Genomic DNA, 21,775 nt, shown 5'->3' with positions numbered 1-21,775 from the left:
CCTCTCCTAACACGCCTCTCAGGCCAGTCCTCTCCTGGCTGTGCCAAGGGTGGGACTAGTTACCTTGTCTTTACAAGCCAAAATATAAAATAAGGAAAAAACATAGTTGGGCAAATTGAAAGGACGCCCAGTCTCATCCTCCCTCCCAAACCGTCACCTGCCCCCAGCGCCCGCCAACCCGCCCGAGCCCCGGCTCCCGCTCCCGCTGCTGCCTGCTCCGCACCGGGTTTTCCGCGGTGCTGCCTCCCGCGACGGGGCACGGCCCCGCCCCGCCGCGGGATAGCCCCGCCCCCCGCGGGAATAACCCCGCCCCCGGGCATGGCCCCGCCCCGCCGGCCGCCCCGCGCCGCCGAGGGCAGGTAAGGGCTGCGGGGGCTGCGCCGGTGCCGGGTCTGTCCCGTGTGCGCGGGGGCGGGAGTGCGGGGACAGCGGCGGCAGGCGGTTGGACGGCGGCTGAGGTACCCTCCCGCCGGGGCCCGGGGAGCCGCAGGGCTGGTAGCCAGGCGAGCAGACGGCGGAGCCAGCCGTGCCCCGCGCGCCCGCCGTGCCCCGCGCCGGACCTGCCGTCGGTGGGACCCGCACGGCCTCCCGCCGGGCACGCGTGGGCCCGCGGCGGCGTGGGGCGTTCGGTGTGACCCTGTCAAACAAGGGGCACGGTGGTGCCACCCGGCGCGCTGGGTGTTACTGCGGCCCCGCTTCGTGTAAAGTTACTTGTGAGAGCCCGGAAGGCAAAGTGTCACCTCCCTGCGACTTGTCCTGCTCTTCTGGCTCTATTGCCATAGCCCCCCACCCCAGCCTGGTTTTATTTACTTCCTTATGCATCCTTCATTGTTGTAAATAGTTGGCATGGCAACAAGAGCAGCATTTATTAATTTCTGCTCCCTGCTCTCTGGTGTGATAGTTGCCGTTGTATAAGCTATGGTAACCTGTGACAACTGCTGTTGATTTATTATGTCTTTCTTGGATTTCTTTGGTAGTGAATATTTTTTAAAATAAAATAGTTTGCAATGGAGCTTATCCTCCCCAGCAACCTTACAGACCATTCTGTGTCCCCTGCGTTTCTGCCCCCAGGGCAGACCATGGGGTATGGTCAGGATGGTGGAGATCTACTGTGAAACCTCTGTGAGGGTGTCAGCCGTCCAGGAGCAGTTGGTTAAGAGGGCTGAACCCGTCTCCTTTCCCCTTCCTCCTCTCTCTCCCTCCCTGTTCCACCTTTGGCAGAAGATCTGAGAAGCTCCACGTGGGGACCCAAGTTTCTGCTTTCCCGCACAATTCTGCAACTGAAGCGTGAACTTGTTTTTTTCCTCATGAACTCATAAATCATGTCCCTTTAATGGGCCTCGCTCACTGGGAAAGGGGCAGCCCTTGCACAGTATGGCACAATGTGGACAAAGTGTTCATTGTACGGCAGGCTTGCTTTGATTGCATTTAAATCAATATTGTTATCTACACTTCAGAGATGTAGGGGGGTAGAAAGAACAATAATAAATGTTTGCAACAAAGTTGAAAGGAGTACATGGCTGTCCTGGGGTGCCAGCAGGCAGTAAAGCCTTGGTCACCCTTGGTGACTCTTGAATCAAAATCAAGTAACTGTTTTGCAAGCTAAACCTAATGGTGGTACAGTTTGTCTTGGAGGGGAGAAGACAGGTGGGATCAGGACAACAGTTCAGCAAAGCTCACCCACGGAGGATGCTACATGCGGCTGGCAGCTGCTCTGGGTGTCCAGTGGAAGGAGCTTGCCCTGCTCCAGCGGGTTCAGCCCGGGTTGTTGCCTCCTCAGAGACCGGCAGCTTGCTGGGATGAACGTAGCACTGCAAAGCAGAGCGGTCGGTAGAGTGGGGTGTCAGTGGGCAGGAGTCCTCCCCTCTGCAGTATACTGTGCGTTTTACGTGACAGTATCATCATACAGTTATGCCTGGGCAGAATTATGGTTGTCACTGCTCATATAAAAGCTCCAAATCTTATTCAGCTTGAGCACCTAGAAATAAAACTACATTGGTCAACAGTACAGGTGATCTTGTTATTCTTATCCAAAGAGTCTGTCTTCCCCGCTTCCCCACAAGATTTGCTAAGTATTCATGGAGTTGCACAGATGGAAGAAGCACCTTGTCTGTGCAAGAAAATGGTACCAGATGATCATCTGAAACTGATTTTATTTTTAGTGATTTAATTAAATTGGTGCAATCTGTATTTGGATTTCTCACTTGAGTTTAAGTAAACTTTATCTTGAGCTAAACTAAAAGACAGTCCATGTCCACATGCAGATTTGTGCTAGTTTAAGCACATCTGTTTATAGCCATGCCTGTAGTTCATTAACCTACTGTAACTTTCTTCTTTAGAGAAAACCTAGTACGAGAACTGTGCCTTTGTGATGAAATTAGTGTGGCATCTGATATATTTAAGTAAGTTATTAATTTCCTTGTGAATTCAGACTGCCCATCTCTGGTAGTATTAGCCTCCTCATGTCTGTGGGTGTTGTACATCACCCTTCACTGGGAAGACTTACATAGAAGATCTTTCACCTGACTCTGAGCACTGCAGGGGACAGAGAGTGGAAGTGGGTGCTTTTTTTTTTTCTTATTGTAGATAACAAGTGCTGCCAGAGATATCTCCTGTCCCTCTCAAGTCATCCAGCTCCTAGAGCACATACATGGCTCCAATAGGTGAATTAATGACTGAGTTTGTGTTTGCATTGGAAGGTTGCATTATTCATAGAATCATAGAATAGTTTGCGTTGGGAGGGACCTTTAAAGGTCACCTAGTCCAACCCCCCTGCAATAAGCAGGGACATCTTCAACTAGATCAGATATCTTCAACTAGATCATCTTCCTGGAAGAAAAGCGGTCAGTTTATTAAAAAATATTTCTATGTATGAATTTGTTTTCTCATGGAACAAGATTTGTGAAGGAAGGTGAAGTTGCAGCTTCAGTAATGGGATTACTCTCCCTGGAGTCAACTCTGTATCTCAGGGTGACAAAGTAAACCAGCTTTATTTAAAATTGTAGCAGCGTGCATTACTGTAGTTGACCAGGCACAGCACAGACCAATCCAGGCCTCAGTGCATGCTTGGAAATGAGAAGAAGGTGGGGTTCCCAAATCAGGCACGGACTTGAGCTTCATTTTTCTCCCCTTTCATAATGTGGGAGCTGACCCCAGACCCTGGCTGTAGCCCCTCTGTGTTTTGGCATCACACACTAGAGATTGCAGATCAGGAGATTCTTTCTTAGAAGGTTGTTTCCAGAACTCCCAGACGCTGGAGGGAATTATACCTTCCAACTATACCTCATTTTAAGTGATGATGAGATGCACCCTGTTGTTTTGCAGTTACCTTTCGTTCCTATTTGAGTTACTTCAGAATCATCCAGGTGTGGCTGAGGCTTAAAAATGATTGCTGACCAGAAGGATCCCTCAGTATGCAAAGTGCCTGAAACAAACAGCACTGGTGTCCCATGGGTTTTAGCACCGGGCTCTGCCTCATGCCATTGAGCTGAGCAGGCAAAGGAGTACTAAGGAATTGGGCCCCATGTATTTTTGACTTCTGTTACTGTGTTACCAGGGGGTTTTTGTTTTTTTTTCTTTTCATCAAAATGGCTTCTGATTCTGCGGGCCCCTAACCAGCTCCAGACGACTGGGCAAGCTCAGTATTACTGGGGCATAACAGGCAGGGTCAGGAAAGCATTTTATAACATGTCACCACTGGAGGCAAACATGGAGAAATTATGTTTGGAAGGAAGCAAAGTTGAGGTCAGCAAATATTTTTCAGGATCAGAAATAAAAGCCAGAAGTTCTCACGGGTGGTTGCATTTCTCTCCTTCTTCCAGTCCTGCAGTTCCTTTGTTTGAACTCAGACAAAACTTATCTTCCATCTCCCTTTTTCATACTGAAAATATCCAGGTTCTGAGGGAGGAGTGAGTGACAAACGGGGACAGGGAGATGATTAGTCTAAATACGGAACCTTCACCTGCAAGGGTCTAGCTTTAAGCTGGTAATTTCTCACTTGTAACTACTGTATATTTATTTGTTGTTGCCTTTTCAAGTCTAATAGCTGAGAAGATGCTTTTAGAAGTAACCTTCGTACCATCTAAAAACACTGCTATCGGGACAGCTGGGTTCTTTAAAGCTGATATAAAGTGACTTCTCCTTTGGCTGAGAGGGAAGCCTGGACACCAGGATATTTCTCTGATGGAAATAGTGCAGCAGGAACACAGCATGAGGAGCTCTAAACTGGCTCACAGCTAAGCCTTGGGGGTGAAGGCTTGCAAATTCTTTTAAAATTCCATTTTCTTGAGGATGTAAGTGCAGATTTAGCACAAGCCTCAGCGCAAGCCTCTGCCCCACTCCCCAAAGCCAAGTGCATTCAGTGTTGGTGTGGGAGCGCTTCCCTCTACCAAACCTCCCGCCTGTGCTGGGGCTGGAGGGAGGCAGAGTGGGTCTGTCTGGGTGACAGACGTAGCCAGGTCTCTGAAATGCTGGGATGTCCTCTTCTGCAGCCAGGACATGGCCATCCTTGTTCAATGGGATATTAGAGGATTTCTCAGTGTCCCAGGCGGTTGTGCTTGTTTATTTGTGTTCTGGCAGTCTGCAGAATTACAATGAACTACATCCTGCAAGATCTGCAAATAGTCCCCACCTATGAAATAAACAGAAGTCTCAAATATTTAAACTAAAGTGTTGGATTATCAGTTTATCACCAGTGAAAGGCCTTATCGACCTTAAGGAGTCTGAGTCACACTGATTATGGTTGGGTTTTTTTTTTTTGGTGGTGCTGGCTCTAAGAAATAATGGTTAGGACTGCAAAATTCAGTCTTTTGTTTACCCTAGGATGGTTCACTTAATTAAAAATGGATAAAAGGAAGTAAATTGTATGTAATGCAAATTCCACCCATGCAGTTCCTTGCTAGAAGGAAACGGCTAGAGTTCAGTGTAGATAATTACTGGTGTGACAGTTAATTGCGTTGGGTAGAAATGCGTAAGGGAGAAAAATCCTTCTGCATCATTCTTTAAAAAAGGAAGCTGCAGCCTTAACAAAACCTTCTGTAATATTTTGGGGTTCATACCTTCTTCGTAAGCAGTGGTATTTCTGAGGCTGAGTGCGAATGAGCAGAGTTCACCCGCTTCTGATGTGGTCAGCGGAACATTTCCTCAATTATGCATTCCCCACATGCACTGAATAGGGGAGTTTACTTGGTTTTTTGGCTTAGCATTGTATTGTTGTTCTAAAATATCTTCTACTGCCTGCTCTCAAGGGGCTGGGCTAGAAACCTTCTTGCTCTGATAAATTCCTGCAATTCCTGTGTGCCTAAGAGCATCCCAAGGCCATTCTTGATCAATGGATGTCCTTCACTAAAGCTGCCCAGGGGGAGGAGGAGGAAAAATATTTTAATAAAACAGCTGAGATTCTGCATCGTGCTGAACGTTATTGGAAGGTGTAATGTGAGACAATGACTGAAACTGAGAGAAACCACCTGAGGCTGCACTCACAATGAACTGAGTGGTATTTCTTATTCCGGGATGCACATCGGAGTGAAGAGCCATCGCTAGGGTCAGAGCTGCTGTCTCCCGGCCTGCCCCTCGGGGGCTGCCAGAGCTGCCCTCGGTGGTGGTTTTCGGTAGGCATCAGCTGCTCATCCTTGTGTCTGAGGTGGGAATGGCACATCGTGTCACGTACAGCCCTCGCTGAATAGAGAAAAATCTCTGTAAAGTCTGTGATTAGCTGAGCTTGAGTAGTTTTGGTATTTGGAGATGGGTGAGGCCAAACCAGCCTGGTATTGCCAGAATTTGGCCTTGACATTCCCTGTGTAATGGTAAGAGATGCATTTATACGTGGACTGCTCTGGGAGACCACAATTGCCTGCTCTGTGTGAAGTTGTTCTTTATCCTATCAGCTGTCTATCATTGGAAGGCCATCTCTATATGACTTAGTTGCTTAGGAGGTTTTTGGGTAGGGACAGTAGAGCTCTTTTATCTCCTTTCACCGGGACAAGTCAGACAAAATATAATTCAGACAGTACAGCCACAGCCTTTTCAGTGGAATAGCTTTTCAGAAAACAGTTATATGAAATATATTCTCTGTTCTTGTAGCTCACAGCTGCTCTAGGTCTGTGAAGGACTAGACAGTTCATAGCTACAAGTGGCACGTCGCAAATTATGAGAAAATGACGCTGTGGAGCTTTGCTTTGCAATGGCTAACTAAAAGGCGGGTATTTTATATATTTGTTTCATGACAGTGAGAGGGGAGATGTGAGCACAGAGAGACAGAAGGAGGGTTAGTGGTGTGATTGCGCCCAGAGGCGGAATATTCCTGGGTAGGGGTGTCGGCTGTTCAGCTGTGTGCCTTTTCAGCGGGACAGCCCTTGGCTGCCATAGGAACACCTGAGTTTCAGTGTGAAGGTTACACGCTGACTGCACTTGCTGTTACCCAACAATTCGATACTTAAAGAGCAATGTTTGTAGGCTTGTGCAATACTGTTCCTGTCTGTATTATTGCACCTTGGGGGCTTGTCCGTGTGTAAAAGGGAGCACCTGCGTCTGTCGAGCTGTCACAGGTGTGAGACTCACACATCTGGCTGCCTTCTGCCATGCCAGCCCCATCAGCTCGTGGCTTCCCAGCCCAGGGCTGCCATTTCTCTTGGTGGCTGCGGCTGGTGCAGGCTGCAACCGATGGCAAGCTCCTGCACTGGGTAGAAACTGGGATTGTACTGCTCCCTTTCACCGGACCCAGGGCAGGGACACACAGTCCAGCCCCCGTGGACAGGAGGTTTTGTGCTGGTTTTCAGCCCATCCTTCCCAAAGAGAAAGACCATCCTGTAGTTTGCTTTTTATTTCTTCTCTACTGGTAAAGGACACCAATCAAATGTCATAGTATTATGCCTATAAGCATTATAATGGCTGTCAGTGTTTTACCTGTAAAATAGTGATGGCAATACCTCTGTATTTCGTGGCACTGACAGCAGAAGAAATCAGATGGGAGGAAGCGTGGGGCTGGATCCTCCAGCATGAGAGAGGGAGAGGCACAAGGCTGATCACAGACTCTGTACAGGTTGGACAGTTTGGGCACTAAGTCTTTCTGGTACTGTTAACTACAGCATATATTGGGAACTGCAGTGACTGTGGGTGCCAGGACCACATCCATCATTCTTGATACAATGCTACTCTCGGTTTTGACCTGCCCTACAAGAGCTGTCTTGAATAATAAGGGTACTGGGAAGCATCCACACATTGTAAAGCAAAAGGAGGTTATTTCCTTACATTGTGACAGGATATGTGATAAAGAGGTATGGACAGAGGCAAGCAGCCTTTGCGGCTTGCTGCTATTTTCATCTGTCTATGAATAGCCTTGTGAGATCAGTATTATCTGTTCCGGGTTTTGTTATGTTTTGGGTAGGGATGTTTTCATATCTTTATTACATGGACCTATGTGCAGCTCCAGGTCTCAAAGGGCGAGGTGGGTCTGGATGGTCCTACGCTGACCTAGGTGATGAGATTGGTGTGTTAAATACTGTCATCATTAGTGGGTCCTGACTACCAAATTGGCATGTTAAAGTTCCTGAATTCATCCTCTTCCTCTGCATGCAAAGCAGCATTTAATCAATGAAATCTGGTTGACCTGTGGTGTATATTATTAACCTGTGCACATCCCAGCGCTGAGGAAGACGTGCAGCATTGGGAAGGAGAGGTACACGCTGAGAAATCAGAACAAAGACTGGGGTGCCCTGCAGATGGTCTATAGATAATTCGTGTCTGTAGGCAGATGACAGCAAGAGCACTGAGCTGGTACTGTGCATCTGAGCAGTTTGTGCTCGGGTTAGTTATGAAGAGCATTAACAGAATTCTGTTTTGAGATGGAGCTGAATTTAACCTCCCAGAAATAAAATGAAAATGCAGCACAAAGAAGGCGTCAGCCCCTTCAGCATCTGCCTTTCCAAAAGGGGCTATATGTCATGCTTGCTAGGCCAAGCAGGCATTTAATTTTCACCTGATAAAACTATTTGAAAGAGAGTTACTTAAAAAACCCAAACAACTCCCTGAACAACACCTTTCTCCACTGTAATAAAAAGAAAAAGCTTGAAGAGAGAGGATATATTAATTCAGGTGAGAGATCTGCAACATATCTTCTTTCATAAATATCTCTTACTGCTGCAGAAACCCTACATGGGATTAGTCAAACTATTTATTTTGGAAAGCGCTCCAGAACTACTCCTTCTTAAGCTTTTCCTTGCTTGCACAGCTGCATGCCCGTGACCTACATGGCCAGCAGGCTCCGAGTGAGAGGAGGCAGGACCGTCGATGCAGATAATGCACTTGACTTTGATCACATGTGTGGGGACACGCTGCAAAGTGCCGAGGAACGAGGAACTGAGCATTGACCAGGCTGTGGGCTGTCCAAACGCGCTTTTGCTCGGTTGTGCCCCAGTGTGGGTATGCTCCGTGCTAGAGGGTGTTGTGTGCTGCTGAACAAAGGTTGGTGTTTATTTGCCCCTTTGCTTTAGGGGTTGGGTATTGGGTTGGTGCTAGGGAAATGCACGTCACACCGCTTGGTGCTTTCCTGAAAGGGAAAAGGGGCAGGTTTAAGACAGGCCACAAATTCCCATGTCTCGGCTGGTGTAAATGGGAGTCTCTCTGGACCCGTGCTCAGCACCTGGCCTTTCCCTGGCTGTCAGCTCCAGCCCATGTGGGACTGCTGTTCTCCCCGAATGGCACTGCTCTTTGCTGTTGCATGGTCCAAGCTGCTGGAAAAAGGAAGGTTTATTGGTTTTGTTATTATCCTCCTTAGCTTTTCTGCAGGTGATCAGAGATCTCTGCTCTCCCAGGGGTTGGCAGAGCCGTTGGCTGTCCCCACGTGAAGGCTGACAGTGCCTGTCTCCCTCCTGGCTGCAGAGCTGCAGCCCTGCACGGCTTCCACCGCCTCTCCTGGCACTGCAAAACCAGTCTGGCAGGTGAAGATAACAGTGGTTGCAGCTGTTGGGAAAAGCCTTTTTGCACCTAAACACTGCTCAGCCATTCTGTAGTAAGCTAGATGGGGGGCGGAGAAGGGTGTGAGGAATGATCAAAACTCCCTGAGTAACACCTGGGATGAGCAAACGACAAACTTCCTCCCTCTGGAAGAGAAACTGGCTGTGACACAGGTCTGCAAAACGAGCAGCGTGGAGTAGGTGAATGCAGAGTAATCCTCACTGGGTTTTCTAATAAAACACTTGGGGATATCAAATGAAGCAAGCAAGTGGCAGGTCAAAACAAAATAAGGGCAGACACTTTTGCATTTATAGCACAGTGAGGCTGTGGGACTGTGGGGGCTTTGAGGATATTGCAAATGCTTAAAATTAATGTGAATTCAGAAAGTAATTGGAAAAATAGTGAAATGCAGGGACATTGTTCCTTCCTCAGGGTGTCCCTGCCCTGTACCTTGCAGGAGGCTTGCCATACTCTCTCTAGCCCTTGTTGAAGATAAGCTAGTGTGTTACAGGGACCTTCAGTCTAGCCGTGTATGGCCTTTCCAGTTTTTTTAAGCTGGACACTGAAAATCAGTTGGGAGATGAGATGTGCACATCCCAGTGTGCTGTTCTAACGGAACAGGCCTCACTTCCCCACCCATGCTTGGTCTCTGGCTTTGACAAGCTGCTCCGTGGCGTAACACACCGTGATGGATCTTCTTCCGTGGCCGGAGCATTTGCGATTTCTTGGGGAGGCGGCCACAAGAAATCGAAAGTTATCACAGTAAGAGCTGCAGCCAGTTATGCCACATGATAGGTCATGCTTCTGCTTGTCTCCACAGCCACTCCACACCCAGCATTTGCCAACATGGCTGGGCGTGTGAGTCGATCTCTGTCATGTTCTCTTCCCCAGAAGAGCTGTTAGAGGGAAGAAAGTCCTTTGGACATCCAGTGTGCTCCTCTGCTCAGTTTTATGGTCTTTCCTGTAGCCATGATAATCCATTTTGCCCGTCTGCTTTGTCCTGACACGTGCAGGACCCAGCAGGGCTGCTCCCCCTGCACTGGGGCATCGTGGTGGTGCAGCACCTGAGAGCAGCTTGAATTTGCTCTGCACGGTGGACATCAGGCTTTAAGCAGATGCTGCTAATCCAGACACAAACAATTTGTTCTTTCATGACTCTCTTGTTGCCAGAGAGCAATCCTGATCTAGGAGGGGTCTCCCACTGGCAGGAGGGAAGGAGAGTGCAACTGTCTTTTTGCTTGTCACACTTTGTCCAAAACCAATTTACATCAGTTGGCTAATAAAACACTTAAGAGGTCCCAGTCTAGGGTAAAATCTGCCCCAGTGCTGCCCAGTGGGTCCCATCATTGCCCAAAAAATCTCCAAGGCGTTTGTGTTTCCCTTCCCTGCCGTTGGCAGAGATGGCGAGGCAAGGGCTGGGGAGGACACACAGAAAGTGGCCCCATCTGCGTGAGATGCACGGCTTTGTTACGGATCTCTCGATTTAGGTGTTTGTACTGCATCATCCCTGTGGTCTCCGAACTGTTTATTACCAAGGCTCTGAGAGGGGAGAGGATTATGAGCAATCTAACAAAATAAATCAAAGCTGTGTGGTGCTGCCTGAGGAGTGTAAAAGCGTGAGCTCTAGGATTAAGCAACCTGGGGGAGCGAGCGATGGTCAGGCACAGTACAGTGTGCCTGCCTGATAACACACTGTACATGTCAGTTGATTTTTATCCTTCATTTATTGCGCTTGCAGACCCAAGTAAACAAATAACACGCTCTCCCTTGTTGCTGTGTACCCGAGCGGTTAATAGTGGCGTTCTCCTGTTTCAAGCCTCTGCAGCAGCCAAGGCAAGGCAGCATGGTGCACCCATTGGAGGCTGTGATGGCTCAAGTCGTGGCAGGGAGAGCCCTGTGGCCGTGGGATCACTTCCTAGCCTTGGTTACTCCTGCAGGCCTGGGTGGACAGCTTTGCAGCTCCTGAGAATGCCAGCAAAACTTCCAGGTGGAGTGGTCTGCTGGACCAGCTCACTTTCCCACACTGAATGCATTAAGTGGTTTGATTTTTAACTATTTAAAACAAAAGGAGGAGTTGTCTGTTTGGTTTGCATTAACCTTTTCTTTCTAATGTAACTATTCCAGTAAGATAGAACATTCTCAGGGGAAAAAAAGGCTATTTACAAGAAGTAGCCTTTATTCTTTTTCTAATTGACTACCATACTGATGAATAAATATGAGTCTTTGCTGAAAATGTTTTCTGAAGTACTTTCAGCCCACATGTCATGGGTTTGTTAAAAATAAATAAAAGATCTAGAGAAGCAAATACTGTGAAAACTGTGTCCCTAGATACTTTTTTTTAAATAAAATCTGTCCCAGAAATTTCTATAAATGTCTTTGTAGAAGTAGGATTGTGCCTGAGAGCCAGAGAGGGTAGATGATTGGAACCAAGCATGGTAGCGCTGTGCCAAGCTGGATGAAACATAGGTTTAAACAGTAGAGATTCATTAGGGCTTTTTATTACTGTTTCTGTTTTAACTATTTAAGTGGTATTGATAGTTTCTCAGATGATAAAGGCAATAATTGTAGTGTGACAAGCACAGCCATACTTGCCTCAAAGAAATATGAAATGTTGTTTCCTTCCCTCCAAAAATTATTTTCAAATAATTACAGAGTTTTCTGACAGCGGTTATTCCTTTTACGAGCCTTTCTGTGTGGTATTTCTCTGTAAGCATTAAGGTCAGATGCCTATTCTTCTAACATGTTGTTCCGCCATTATGAAAAAGGCAAACATTTGGAAATGTATCATCCATAAAATAATGTAAAATTGGGAAATGATGTCAAATGAGCAAAGTTCAGCTGAAATACTTGTGCTTGGCTTTGGATATGCCAGTTGAAGGAAGAGGTGCACCATGTGGAGACAGCCCAAAGAAGAGTGACAAAAATGATGGGGACCCCAGCTTTGAGGAACCTGGAGTTGCTGGGGCTGGTTAACATGGAGGCTGAAGTGTAAAACCCTGTCAGGATGGCTGCAAAGGGAGCATCCCCATGGCAGGCAGGATGATCCATCAGGGAGATCTGGGGTAGGCAATAGGAAGACGCTGCTTGCTGCCAGTTAGCTAAGCACTGAAATAGGTGGCCCAGGAGGGCTGTGGCTGCCATCCTCAAGGGGATTAGATGGACAGAAAGATGGGGTGATACAGGCCTTGAGGTTAGGGAATGGGCCTGGTGACCTTCTGATCACGTTTGACATGAAAGCTGGGATTTATTAGGTTTTTTTAATGACCTGACTCCCAAGGCTGTGGCTTTGGGAGAAACAGCCAAGTATGATGAAACCCATGGTCACCTGATGGGCTTGGAAACAGTGGAAAAATCCCATCTGGTGAGCTAGGAACTGCCTACATGGACACAAGTAGAAGTGCTCCCTTGGAGGTGTGCCTTATTGCCCTCAGGCTGGCCAGGAGAGAGGAAAAGGAATAAGGTAGCAAAGCAACACATGATTTACCCTTCCTCCACGCCCTGCAGCCTCTGGCCATTTTCAGTGTCTGTTGAAATACTAAGTGATCTGCACCCTTACTGTTTGAACAGCAAATATCAGTGCAGCATGACGCGAAGTGCACACATATCAGAAAAGGAGCAGCCTCTGGTATTATAAGATACATAGCATGCAGCAGTAACACTTGCAGGTTGCTGTTTTGTCATTTTCTGATTGCTTTACAAAGGTTGGCTCCTTATCCTCTGTCTCATTTAGGGTGGAAAGAAGTGAAGAAAAGAAGAATGGAGGTAAAAAGCAAGCAAGCAGTTTGGTAAATTAGATGCATATTTTGCTTGTAGCACGCTGAGTCAACTGTTTACCTGTAAGTAGGAAAGCGGCTAAAATAAAATATTGTCTTGGTTAGGTTAATACCATGTGAGGAGCTGTGGGACGGGAAGGAAAGTAGGGCAGCTTGTTTTGGAACTTGTGCTGAAGAACAAATAAAAACCCCCAATGTACACATTCGGTTACCATATGTCGGTGCTTATCATAAAAGGCATCTTGGTGTTATTTCTTTGCAGGGATGCTTGAACTCCACGGAGGCAGACTTCCCTGATGAAGAAAGAGCACGCCAGAGGTGCTGGGGTTGCCGTTGGTGAGACGAGCTTGCGTGGCTGCTGAGGCAGCTCAGGCGGGCGGCGAGCTCACTCCTTCCCGTGCTTGCCTGTTTGATTGACGTTGGCTTCCAAATCGCTGTGACTGTGCCTGAAGAAAAACGAAGGAGCACAATTTTGCTGAGAGAATTTTCCTGGCAGGGGAAGGCACGCAGTGCAGAAAAACGTGCCAGCAAAGAGCCTGGAAGTGCAAGTCCAGGTGCTAACGCAACTTCCACCCAAGCCATGCTGTTGTGAAGTCCTTTTTCTCTATCCCCATCTCGCTCAGCACACCAGGGCAGGCTGCACGGCGGCTGCCCATGGCATTGCGGCACTCTGGGCTGGATTAGTTCTTGGTGTGTCATTGCTTCAGCTGTCTGAAGAACTGAAGAAGAGTGCAGGGAAGATGTTGGACTTGAGCTTCCTGACCGAGGAGGAGTATGAGAAGCTGATGAAGGTTCTGCAGAGAGATGCGGAGCTGAAGAAGAAGGATGGGGATCGCATCAGGTGAGAGAGCATGCAATAACAGCAGGATGTGAGCTTCCCTGGGGGGATTTTTTTACTGCTTTAGTGAGGAGTGTGTGTGTATGTGTGTGTGCAACAAGGAGAGGTGCGGGCTGCAGCAGTGCTGTCCCTTCTTGCTTGGATCCTGACAGATCTTTTCATTGCACCTTCTGCTTTCTCAGCCATCCTGCTGTCTCTGCTGTCCTCTCTCTCCAGGATTGCAGGGCTGGACTCTCCTTTCAGTTAATCAGCAGCCCTCAGAGTTGCCAAGGGGAATCATCCCTTTCCTGCTCTGGGGAGGAAGATGCTGATTTCTTGGTGTCAGACGTCCAAGCAGGGGAGTAGCTGCTACCTTGTTTTCCTCAATTGCTATCACAGAAATCCCACAGAGTGTTTTAAAATGAGACTTTACATCCCTGTCTCTGCTTTGTGTCTCTCCGGTGCTCTTTGAGGTGGGTGTGTATGCAATATCCGTTGTGCAGGCAGAGAGGGGCAGCGAGAGGCTACGTGATCTGCCAAAGGTTTGCGGGAAGCCCGTGTAGAGCCAGGAATCATTCTCAGTTCAGCTCACTTGCCACTGGCCATCCTGGAGCTCAGGTCTGGTTGATGGGAATTGCTTGTTGCTGCTGTCACTTTTTAAATGCCAGCCATTAGACCATCTGGGTTGACAGTATGCACCAGGCTCAGGAAGCTGGCACCAAACTCTCCATGGCAAGAAATGAGTAGTTCAGTGAGTGTGTGTGGCCCTGTGCCAGTTTACCCCTGTTAAGGATATGAGTCTTCGACTTGCTGTTGAGCTAAAAAAGAGTAAGCCCCATGCAGGAGGGGTGCTCAGTGCTCGAAGGGGGAGTGGGTGGCTTGGCAGCGGGCTTGGGGCAACCTTCGTGCCCTGACCTCTGCTCAGGGGTGAGAGCTGGGGGGGTAGAATTGGTGGTGGTGTGCAAGCGGCTGGGGCTTGAGGTGTATGTGTCTGCATGCTCTTACATCTCATCTGAATTGAAATGAAGTTTCAAAAAGGTTTTCTCTTTTTTTTTTTTTTTTTCTTTTTCTGGAATGCAGTAAAATATCTGCTGTGCAGTGGAGGTTTGGGGAAGAGAGTGTGTGGGTTATTCTGTTTTATTTCACTTCTCTGTGGAAGCTGTTGCACAGAAGGCTTTTATTTGGGAGTGAAGTGAGTTAGATCCTGACCGTGGTGGTGCCAAGTGCCCCTTGCTGCCAGTAGGACTGTGTGCAGTAAGACCTTTGGTGCGAGCATGGACACGTTTGGCTCCAACACAACCCGCCTGCTGGGTGAAATGAAGTCAGTGGCATTACGCTGATCTGGTGTCAGCAAGATTAAAATATGTCCTACATCTCCTCTGGCCCAGTACTTCCAGACCCCCATGGGGGCAGATGCAGCCCTTGATCTGGATGGGAGCTGTGCAGCTCCCTGGCTGTCACTCCTGCTGGGTCCCCCAGTGCTGCCTGCAGAGCCTTGAGCCTGGTTATCCCATACCTGCTCCCTTATGGCCTTTCGGCAGCCAAATGTGACCCTTCAAGGCTCCACGGTTATCTGGGGTTTTGCTCCCTCTTGCTGCTGAGAATTGGGCGGAGGTGGGAGTTTCCTCTGGCCTCTCGGGTCTCGCAGGGACCCTGAGTTGTGGTGAGCTGTGGGAGGCAGTGCCAGCTGAAAGGCAGCGAATTCAGCAAGCCGTGGTGTAAAAAGCAAAATGACCAGAGAAGGGTTAAAAGTACAGGCTAGCAAACAAAGCACTGATGGGTTTAGGTGCCAAAAACCAGCCCTGGGTGTGCCCAAGCAAGTTTCGGTAGGAGAAGCTGGGCTCAGGAAGGAGAGCTAACTGTTTGAGTGCCAAAATTGGCATGGCAGGAGGAGCAGGGAGAGGAGCAGTGTCTGGGGAGAATGCTGCAAGGACAGGTTGCTCCCCTAAATAACGTTATTTATTTCCGTGGTTTGCATCAGATTTGATCCAAAAGGCTTTGCCGCTTATAAAGAGATTAATAGACAAAGAAAACGGAGAAGTGCAAGATCTACAAACAGTCCCACCCCTTCCCAAACCCTCGGGGCTGCAAAGCAAATGGGCAAATCTCCTTGCCAGGTGACTCTGCTTTGGATTTGTAAAATTTGGAAGAAGTGAAAGCCTGTATTTACAAGATGCTGTTCCCATTTCAGATCAAGAATAAATCAGCTTTTTTTTTAATGCTGGTTTGGCACTTGTGATTGCAGAGAATAGTCTCTGGATCCTTTGTAGTATCAGACAGGTGAACTGTACGGACAATTGTTACAAAGGTAGCTCAGGAAAAGTCAAAACCCTGGAGATCTTTTTGGTGTGTAATGTTCTCATTGACTTTCAGGCGGATACAAGGCTCCATCAAGGATGAAAAGAAGAAGAAGTTTGTGACAGGAGAATGGTTTTCAGAAGTGAAGGCAAAACGGTTTCAGGAAGACTTAGAGGGGCCAGATCTACTTCGAGCATCCATTAGAAGGAAAAAGGGCAAACTAGAAAGTAAGTATGTTAGTGTACATCTTAAGAAAACAAATTGATGGACCAGAGAAAGTGGTCAAGTATGGAGGTCTCCCTGTACTGGGAGCCTGTTGGGGACAAGCGTTTGTATTGGGATAAGGGGATTCTCTGCTAGGCCCTTAGTACTAGAAAAAAATACCTGATTATCAAAATCAAAGAAAAAATTACAGTGTGGCAGAGGACCAAGGCAAAAGCTGTTTACCAGCTATGTGCAATAAATGCCTTTTCCCCACTTCATCTTCTTTCTTTCAAAATGTCTGTCAGAAGTCACTGGTATCGTTTCTTGTCATAGAAGCAAAAAGGGAAGGGGATGATGTAGGGCAACTGCTGGCATCAAACTGATATGTGTGGGTCAAACACCCCCCAGAATTCCTAGAGTGGTCTGACAAAAACAGCCAGCCAGCTGCTCTCACAGGCCTCCGGCGTGGTGGGCAAAGTGAGGGTGTGCCTCTCTTCTCCTGGCAAATATTTGCCCACTTGAGAGGGTCAATGCCTAGCTTTTTACGTGGGAATAATTCCAAGGCACAATGTGGTTTTTGGAGTAAAAAGGGCTTTGGGGCCAAGTCTGAATAGTACCCAGGCTGCCATGCCATAGCAACGGTATGTCTGGGACCACGTGCTAATTCGAAGCAGATGTATTGGGTGTTGTTTGACATGCAGATGAACTCTCATGACGGTATGTAAAACAGATCAAATCAGATTTATTGTCTCAGGGCAGAGAGGAGAAGAGATCAGCTCCGTGTGAAATGAGCAGGACTGTGCGTGGAGTCCGCACGTAGCCAGCCTGGAGCTGGCGCTTGGTGCTGAACATTTGTGGAAAGCAGAACTGGGGGTGATTCACATCCGGTCCTCAACATGAAGACGGGCCAACCGACTCCGCAGCAGGACTGTGGGACTGCAGCCCAGTCTCACAGAACCTCCTTGGTTATTTGGCAGGGTGGGTAATCACAGATACTCAGACATGGCTGGTGAGCTACTGGCTGCTGCTGCTGCTCTGGGGAAGCCATGGCCTGATAGACGGCTCCAAGAAAAGTCTACCCCGGTCCCTAATATAAGGACCCTGTAACTAGGCTCTGTTCTTTTGCAAATAAAGGCTACTTATAGATCTTCCATCTGTCCAAAACTGAAATGTCATCTCCACCAGTTCAGTTCAGTCCAGTCCTCTTTCCTGGGCCCAGCTCCCCACTCCTGCTGGGGGGTAGCAGCAATATAGATCACTCCTTTCTTTGGTGGGCCTCACAGGCCCAGGATATCTCTGTAACATTAGTTGCCTGGGTTTAGTGTACTGCTCTGAGCTCCATATTCTTAGACACATTCTCAAAGCTTGAACGTTGGCTAGGGACTTCACTAACCGAGAGCCTCATTTTCTTTTTGCTTTTTACTTATCCCTGACAGCTCTGATAACTTAGCATAGATTCACTGAAGCCTCTGATGCAGAACTGGCCCATCATATTTCATATGAAGTTGCTTTTATCCTTGGTATTAAGGATTCATCATGTCATTAAATTTACTATTTTATCATCCCTCCAGAATGCTAAAACATATAAAACCTTTTCCAGCTTGACAGAGTTGCTTGGCAATTTCTGCAGAGCATGCTCGCTGCTTTTGAGGATGCGCGTTTGTGCTTGCACCCTCTTTGCATGAAGAGACAGACGCTCCAGCAGCCCCTCTGCTGTGGCCCAGGTCAGACAAATGCTCTGTCATCTGCAGCCCAGCTGGTAGCCAGCAATAAATTGTAGTCGTCTGCCTGTTGCCTTGCCAGAAGCATCAGCACCCTTAGCTTGCAGCCCATTTTAGGAAAGCAAAAGTTGAAGTACTGTAGGTTTGAGACTTAACTTTTACTGCTGATGTGCACGTATGAGATGTGGTCTCAGGTTATCATCTCAAATAATCTCCTCGTTAATATAGCGGTAATAGGCAGGTTATGTCTCTGCATGCGCATTACTTGACTAACACTGTTGTAAGAAGGGAGAAGCTCCACTCCTGCAGTGGGTACTGTATAGGTTGCCTCCCTTCACGCGGGAGGGCAAGCGCTTCTCTCACTGACTTGTCAGCAAGAGTATTGCATGGGAGAGAGCAGCCCTTTACAAACGACTCGGCCATGCAGCTCACCTTCAATCTGCAGCAGGTAAGGGCCTTTGCTTGCCTTCTTGACACCTTTTTTTTCTTCTTCTGGAAAGATTCTAGTCATTCACCTTCTGTCACCTTTCAAGGTGATGAAGGGGTGCGTGTTCATTTAGACAAATCAATGTAACGTGTTCATGACTCCAGGGTTGTTAATCCTAATTTAAGTCTTTGATGACTGTGTTAGGGAGTGAAATGAGAAAATTCCTGCATGGAAAAGCCCACTGAGATAATTGCTGGCACTCCTCCCTTTACATGGTAAACAGGCTGAGGAGGGGTGGGTATTCGTGCCTGCACAAGAAAATGCCCAGTGACCTTTTCTGGAGGAGGGTTTTAACCTTCAGAAGGGAGGGCTGTGTGGATCCCTAAGGGTCTTCACATTTGGTATTGATTATAATAGAAAACACTAGTAATCACCAGTAATATCAATCCATAAAATAGATGGATACCCTATATTTATATTACTGCCTGCACAGCAGCACAGATGGATGAATTTGGTGATAGCTTCTCCTTGAACTTATGTGCAATGGAAGACAGCTAAAAATTGTCTAGGAGACAGACCATTTTATCCACCCACCGAGGCAAGTCAGCCCTGATGACACGGTTAGCTGTGCTTTCCCCAAGTGTTGTGCGTCTTTGTTTTAGAGTGATAGGAAAGGAGTGAAGCAGCTAAAGTGTTAGAGCAGGAGTGGCTGGATACATATGTATATAAATATATGTATGGACAAGTTAAACTGGTCAGGCCACTACTAATTTCTGTTGGAATTTGCTTCTTACTCTGTCTCATCCTAAAGTTAGCAAGGGCATTTTGCTTGTCTCGATAGACTATAATGTGCCAATAACCTATTTGTTTGTGGCTATAGAAGCCAGGTATAGCTGTGTCAGTGGCTGAGGCATTGTGAAGGGCAGTGATTCAGATGGGAGGAAGCGAACACCTCCCACTGCCTCTGACAGCGGGAGCGGGGAGATCTGTCTGAGGGGGAAGTGTCAGTGAAAAGCAAATATGACGCAATGCCTTTGGAAGTGGAAGTGAGGTGAGAAATGAATGCAGTCGGTGGTTGTCAAGGTCTTTTCAGCCATGACAGGCAGAGGGAAAATGTGGGAGCTCTGTGTTTGGCTCTTATACTTGCAGAGCAGCTGCCTGCTGGCATCTCCCTCCCTTGGGTCTGGGTTAGAAGAGGAGGATGTGGCTCACTGTATAAATAAACACTCCCCAGCACGCTAGCCAGCCTTCCCACGTCTGCATGTGATGTTGCTAGCGCGTGCCACCAGCCATGCCACAGCTTGTCTCTCCCAAAAGGATGTTCAATGTTTACATGGACAAAACACAGTCCCTCTCCCAGAAACATGCTCTCTAAAACCTGCTCATTCTTACACAACCAGACTCCTGTCTTCCAGCAGGAGCAACTCCCCAGCGTCCCACTGCCGCAGAAACTATGGGGCCACCCAGCTGCCACCTCATGTGTGTGCCAGAGACGTGGTCCTAACACAGACAGCCCTCAGCAATGCCTGCTGTGGTCCCCTGCACCGCAGGGCCAGGCGCTGGGCCGGGAGGAAGAGTTGGGACTGCAGCATTTTTCTTTGTGGGATGCACAGGCAAGGGGGAATGAAGCTCCATCTCAGGATATCCCTGTTATCTGCAGACTGACATTGATATCACAGCCTGTCCATAGGACTGATCTGCTTATGGGTTTAGTGCAGTTTTCTAACCAGGTAACAAGCGAGACTATGTTATTTAATGTCACATCTGAATCCTTTGAGCCTCTGATTCTATTGTATTGTGTAATGAAATATATCCTAAAGAGATTTGGCAGTTTTTGTAACAGATAGATTTACTCTCTAGAATAGACCTAGCTGCATGTGAATAAATATGTGCAGATCTTGTTTACCAGACTAGTTTTTCATTGCTGTTTGAGAGTTTAATCCTTTTGGTTTTCCAGTAGCAAGAAAGCCTGTTTGCCAGCAAAATGTCTAATGTGACTTCATACTCTGGCAGGCAGCTCTAAAGGTTACCGTCTTCTATTGTTTTTTCTTTTGGGTCTTTGGGAGCTTAGAAGACATAGCCGAGCCTTGTGCCAGTAAAAATAACAGGGATCTCCTCATTAACAGTATTGGCCTCCTCCTTTGTTTGCCAAGATCGGATGACTTTGAGTCAAAACAGGAAATGGCTGAATTTAAATCCTGGTATGGATTAACTTCATTGACAGCCGCGGCAGTGTCCTGCGAAGGTTTCCAGTGATGGGACAGCTCCTGGCGTGAGTCAGGCGTTAGGCAGCTCGCTTTGGCCTCCCGGATCCTTGGGGTCTGGAGGTGCCTTTGCCACGCAGGGAGCAGGAGTGGTGCTACGCAGGGAGCACGAGCAGTGCTGCCCAGGGCCGTCTCCTGTTAAATCCCCAGGTTTTGTGCTGGTGGGACTCATTGAGCAAGCCTTCTCTTTCCCCAAACAGAGCACACTGACCATTATAAGTTTAAATAAACGTTATTTCTCAATTGTCTCTGTTACATTATAGATGAGGACACCGAGCAAATCCGGATGGGTCTGGAAAGCAAAGCTGCCCCGAGTCCTACCTTCCCTGAGCACGCTGCTGGCGCAGGCGAGGAGAGGTAACCACCGCTGCTCCTGCAATGCTCTGGCTGCTGCTCTTACTTCTAATGAAAACTGAATGCTACTCATTAAGTCCAGGTCTTTGACTGTATAAGTAATAGGTTATATAGGATATTTTTAAAATCCTTTTTCCAGGAATTGTCAGAATATCAATCCTCCCCTAATAACTAAGTGCTAATGTGCTTATCCCAGGAAGGTCTTTTCCTGCGTGATTTGATAAGGGGTTAGTAAAATGGAAGCTGTCTCTAATGTCAGGATATTCTGGTTAGTTTTTCAAAGTAATTATGGCTTTATTTGTTTAATTTTTGCCATGGAGCAACACTAACAAAATGAACTATTTGAGGAAACTGCTCATTTCCTGCTGGTGCCAACCTCTGTGTCCAGCACTCAACATTCTCCATCAAGGCTTGGTAGGATTTCACGTTGTGCTGACTGAGCAGAAACACGCACCAAAAGCACTCCAATGAACAAATCAGTGACCTCACTCAATATTCGTGGGCTATGGAGAAGCCATTAAAATATTCACATATTCACTTATTGTTGCTCCCATCTCATTTGCATTTTTTTGTCAGCAGAGTGAGGAATCATTCTTCACAGGTGGCAATTGCTCCAGTTAAATATTAAATATGGGCCTTGACAACACTTCCAAACCTCTTGTAGCTGATCATTGGGTGTTGCTTAATGAAGGATTTTGGGTATTTTGGGGAGTTGATTAAATCCTGAAGAGTTTGCTTTGTTTTTCTCATTCAACGCTAAGCACAACACATTCCCATCTGAAATCTCACCATCTTGACTGCTGTTGTCCATCTGGAGAGCAGCCACCACTAGACACTCCCAAAGACGGTAGAAACAGTCACGTAAACTGCCTGGGATATTTTTCTTCCATTTATTTACCAGGCAGTTAGTAATTAACTTATATTCCAAGCATGAAGATTTATATCCTGTACTATAGTTTTGCTCT

The 21,775-nt window shown here is 47.4% G+C and overlaps 1 protein-coding gene across 4 annotated transcripts in view; it reads left to right on the top strand.

Moving 5' to 3' along the window:
* The first annotated feature begins 323 nt into the window (after nt 1-323).
* The window catches only part of LOC134521203 (synaptotagmin-like protein 1), a 36,972-nt gene continuing 15,520 nt past the window's right edge, over nt 324-21,775 (top strand). The window contains exons 1-4 of one of the 4 annotated variants that reach the window (XM_063347399.1): nt 324-359; nt 12,988-13,566; nt 15,916-16,067; nt 20,720-20,813. In XM_063347399.1, coding sequence (XP_063203469.1) covers nt 13,466-13,566; nt 15,916-16,067; nt 20,720-20,813 — 347 coding nt within the window. In that variant the 5' untranslated portion in view covers nt 324-359; nt 12,988-13,465. Of the gene's footprint in view, nt 360-12,388; nt 12,413-12,489; nt 12,715-12,769; nt 12,789-12,987; nt 13,567-15,915; nt 16,068-20,719; nt 20,814-21,775 lie in introns of those variants that run through there. The other 3 variants (XM_063347400.1, XM_063347396.1, XM_063347398.1) reach the window with 3 other exon arrangements.

The sequence above is a fragment of the Chroicocephalus ridibundus genome, chromosome 9, assembly GCF_963924245.1.
Source record: "Chroicocephalus ridibundus chromosome 9, bChrRid1.1, whole genome shotgun sequence".
NCBI classification, from domain to species: domain Eukaryota; kingdom Metazoa; phylum Chordata; class Aves; order Charadriiformes; family Laridae; genus Chroicocephalus; species Chroicocephalus ridibundus.
This window is presented reverse-complemented; position numbering and strand designations above follow the sequence as displayed.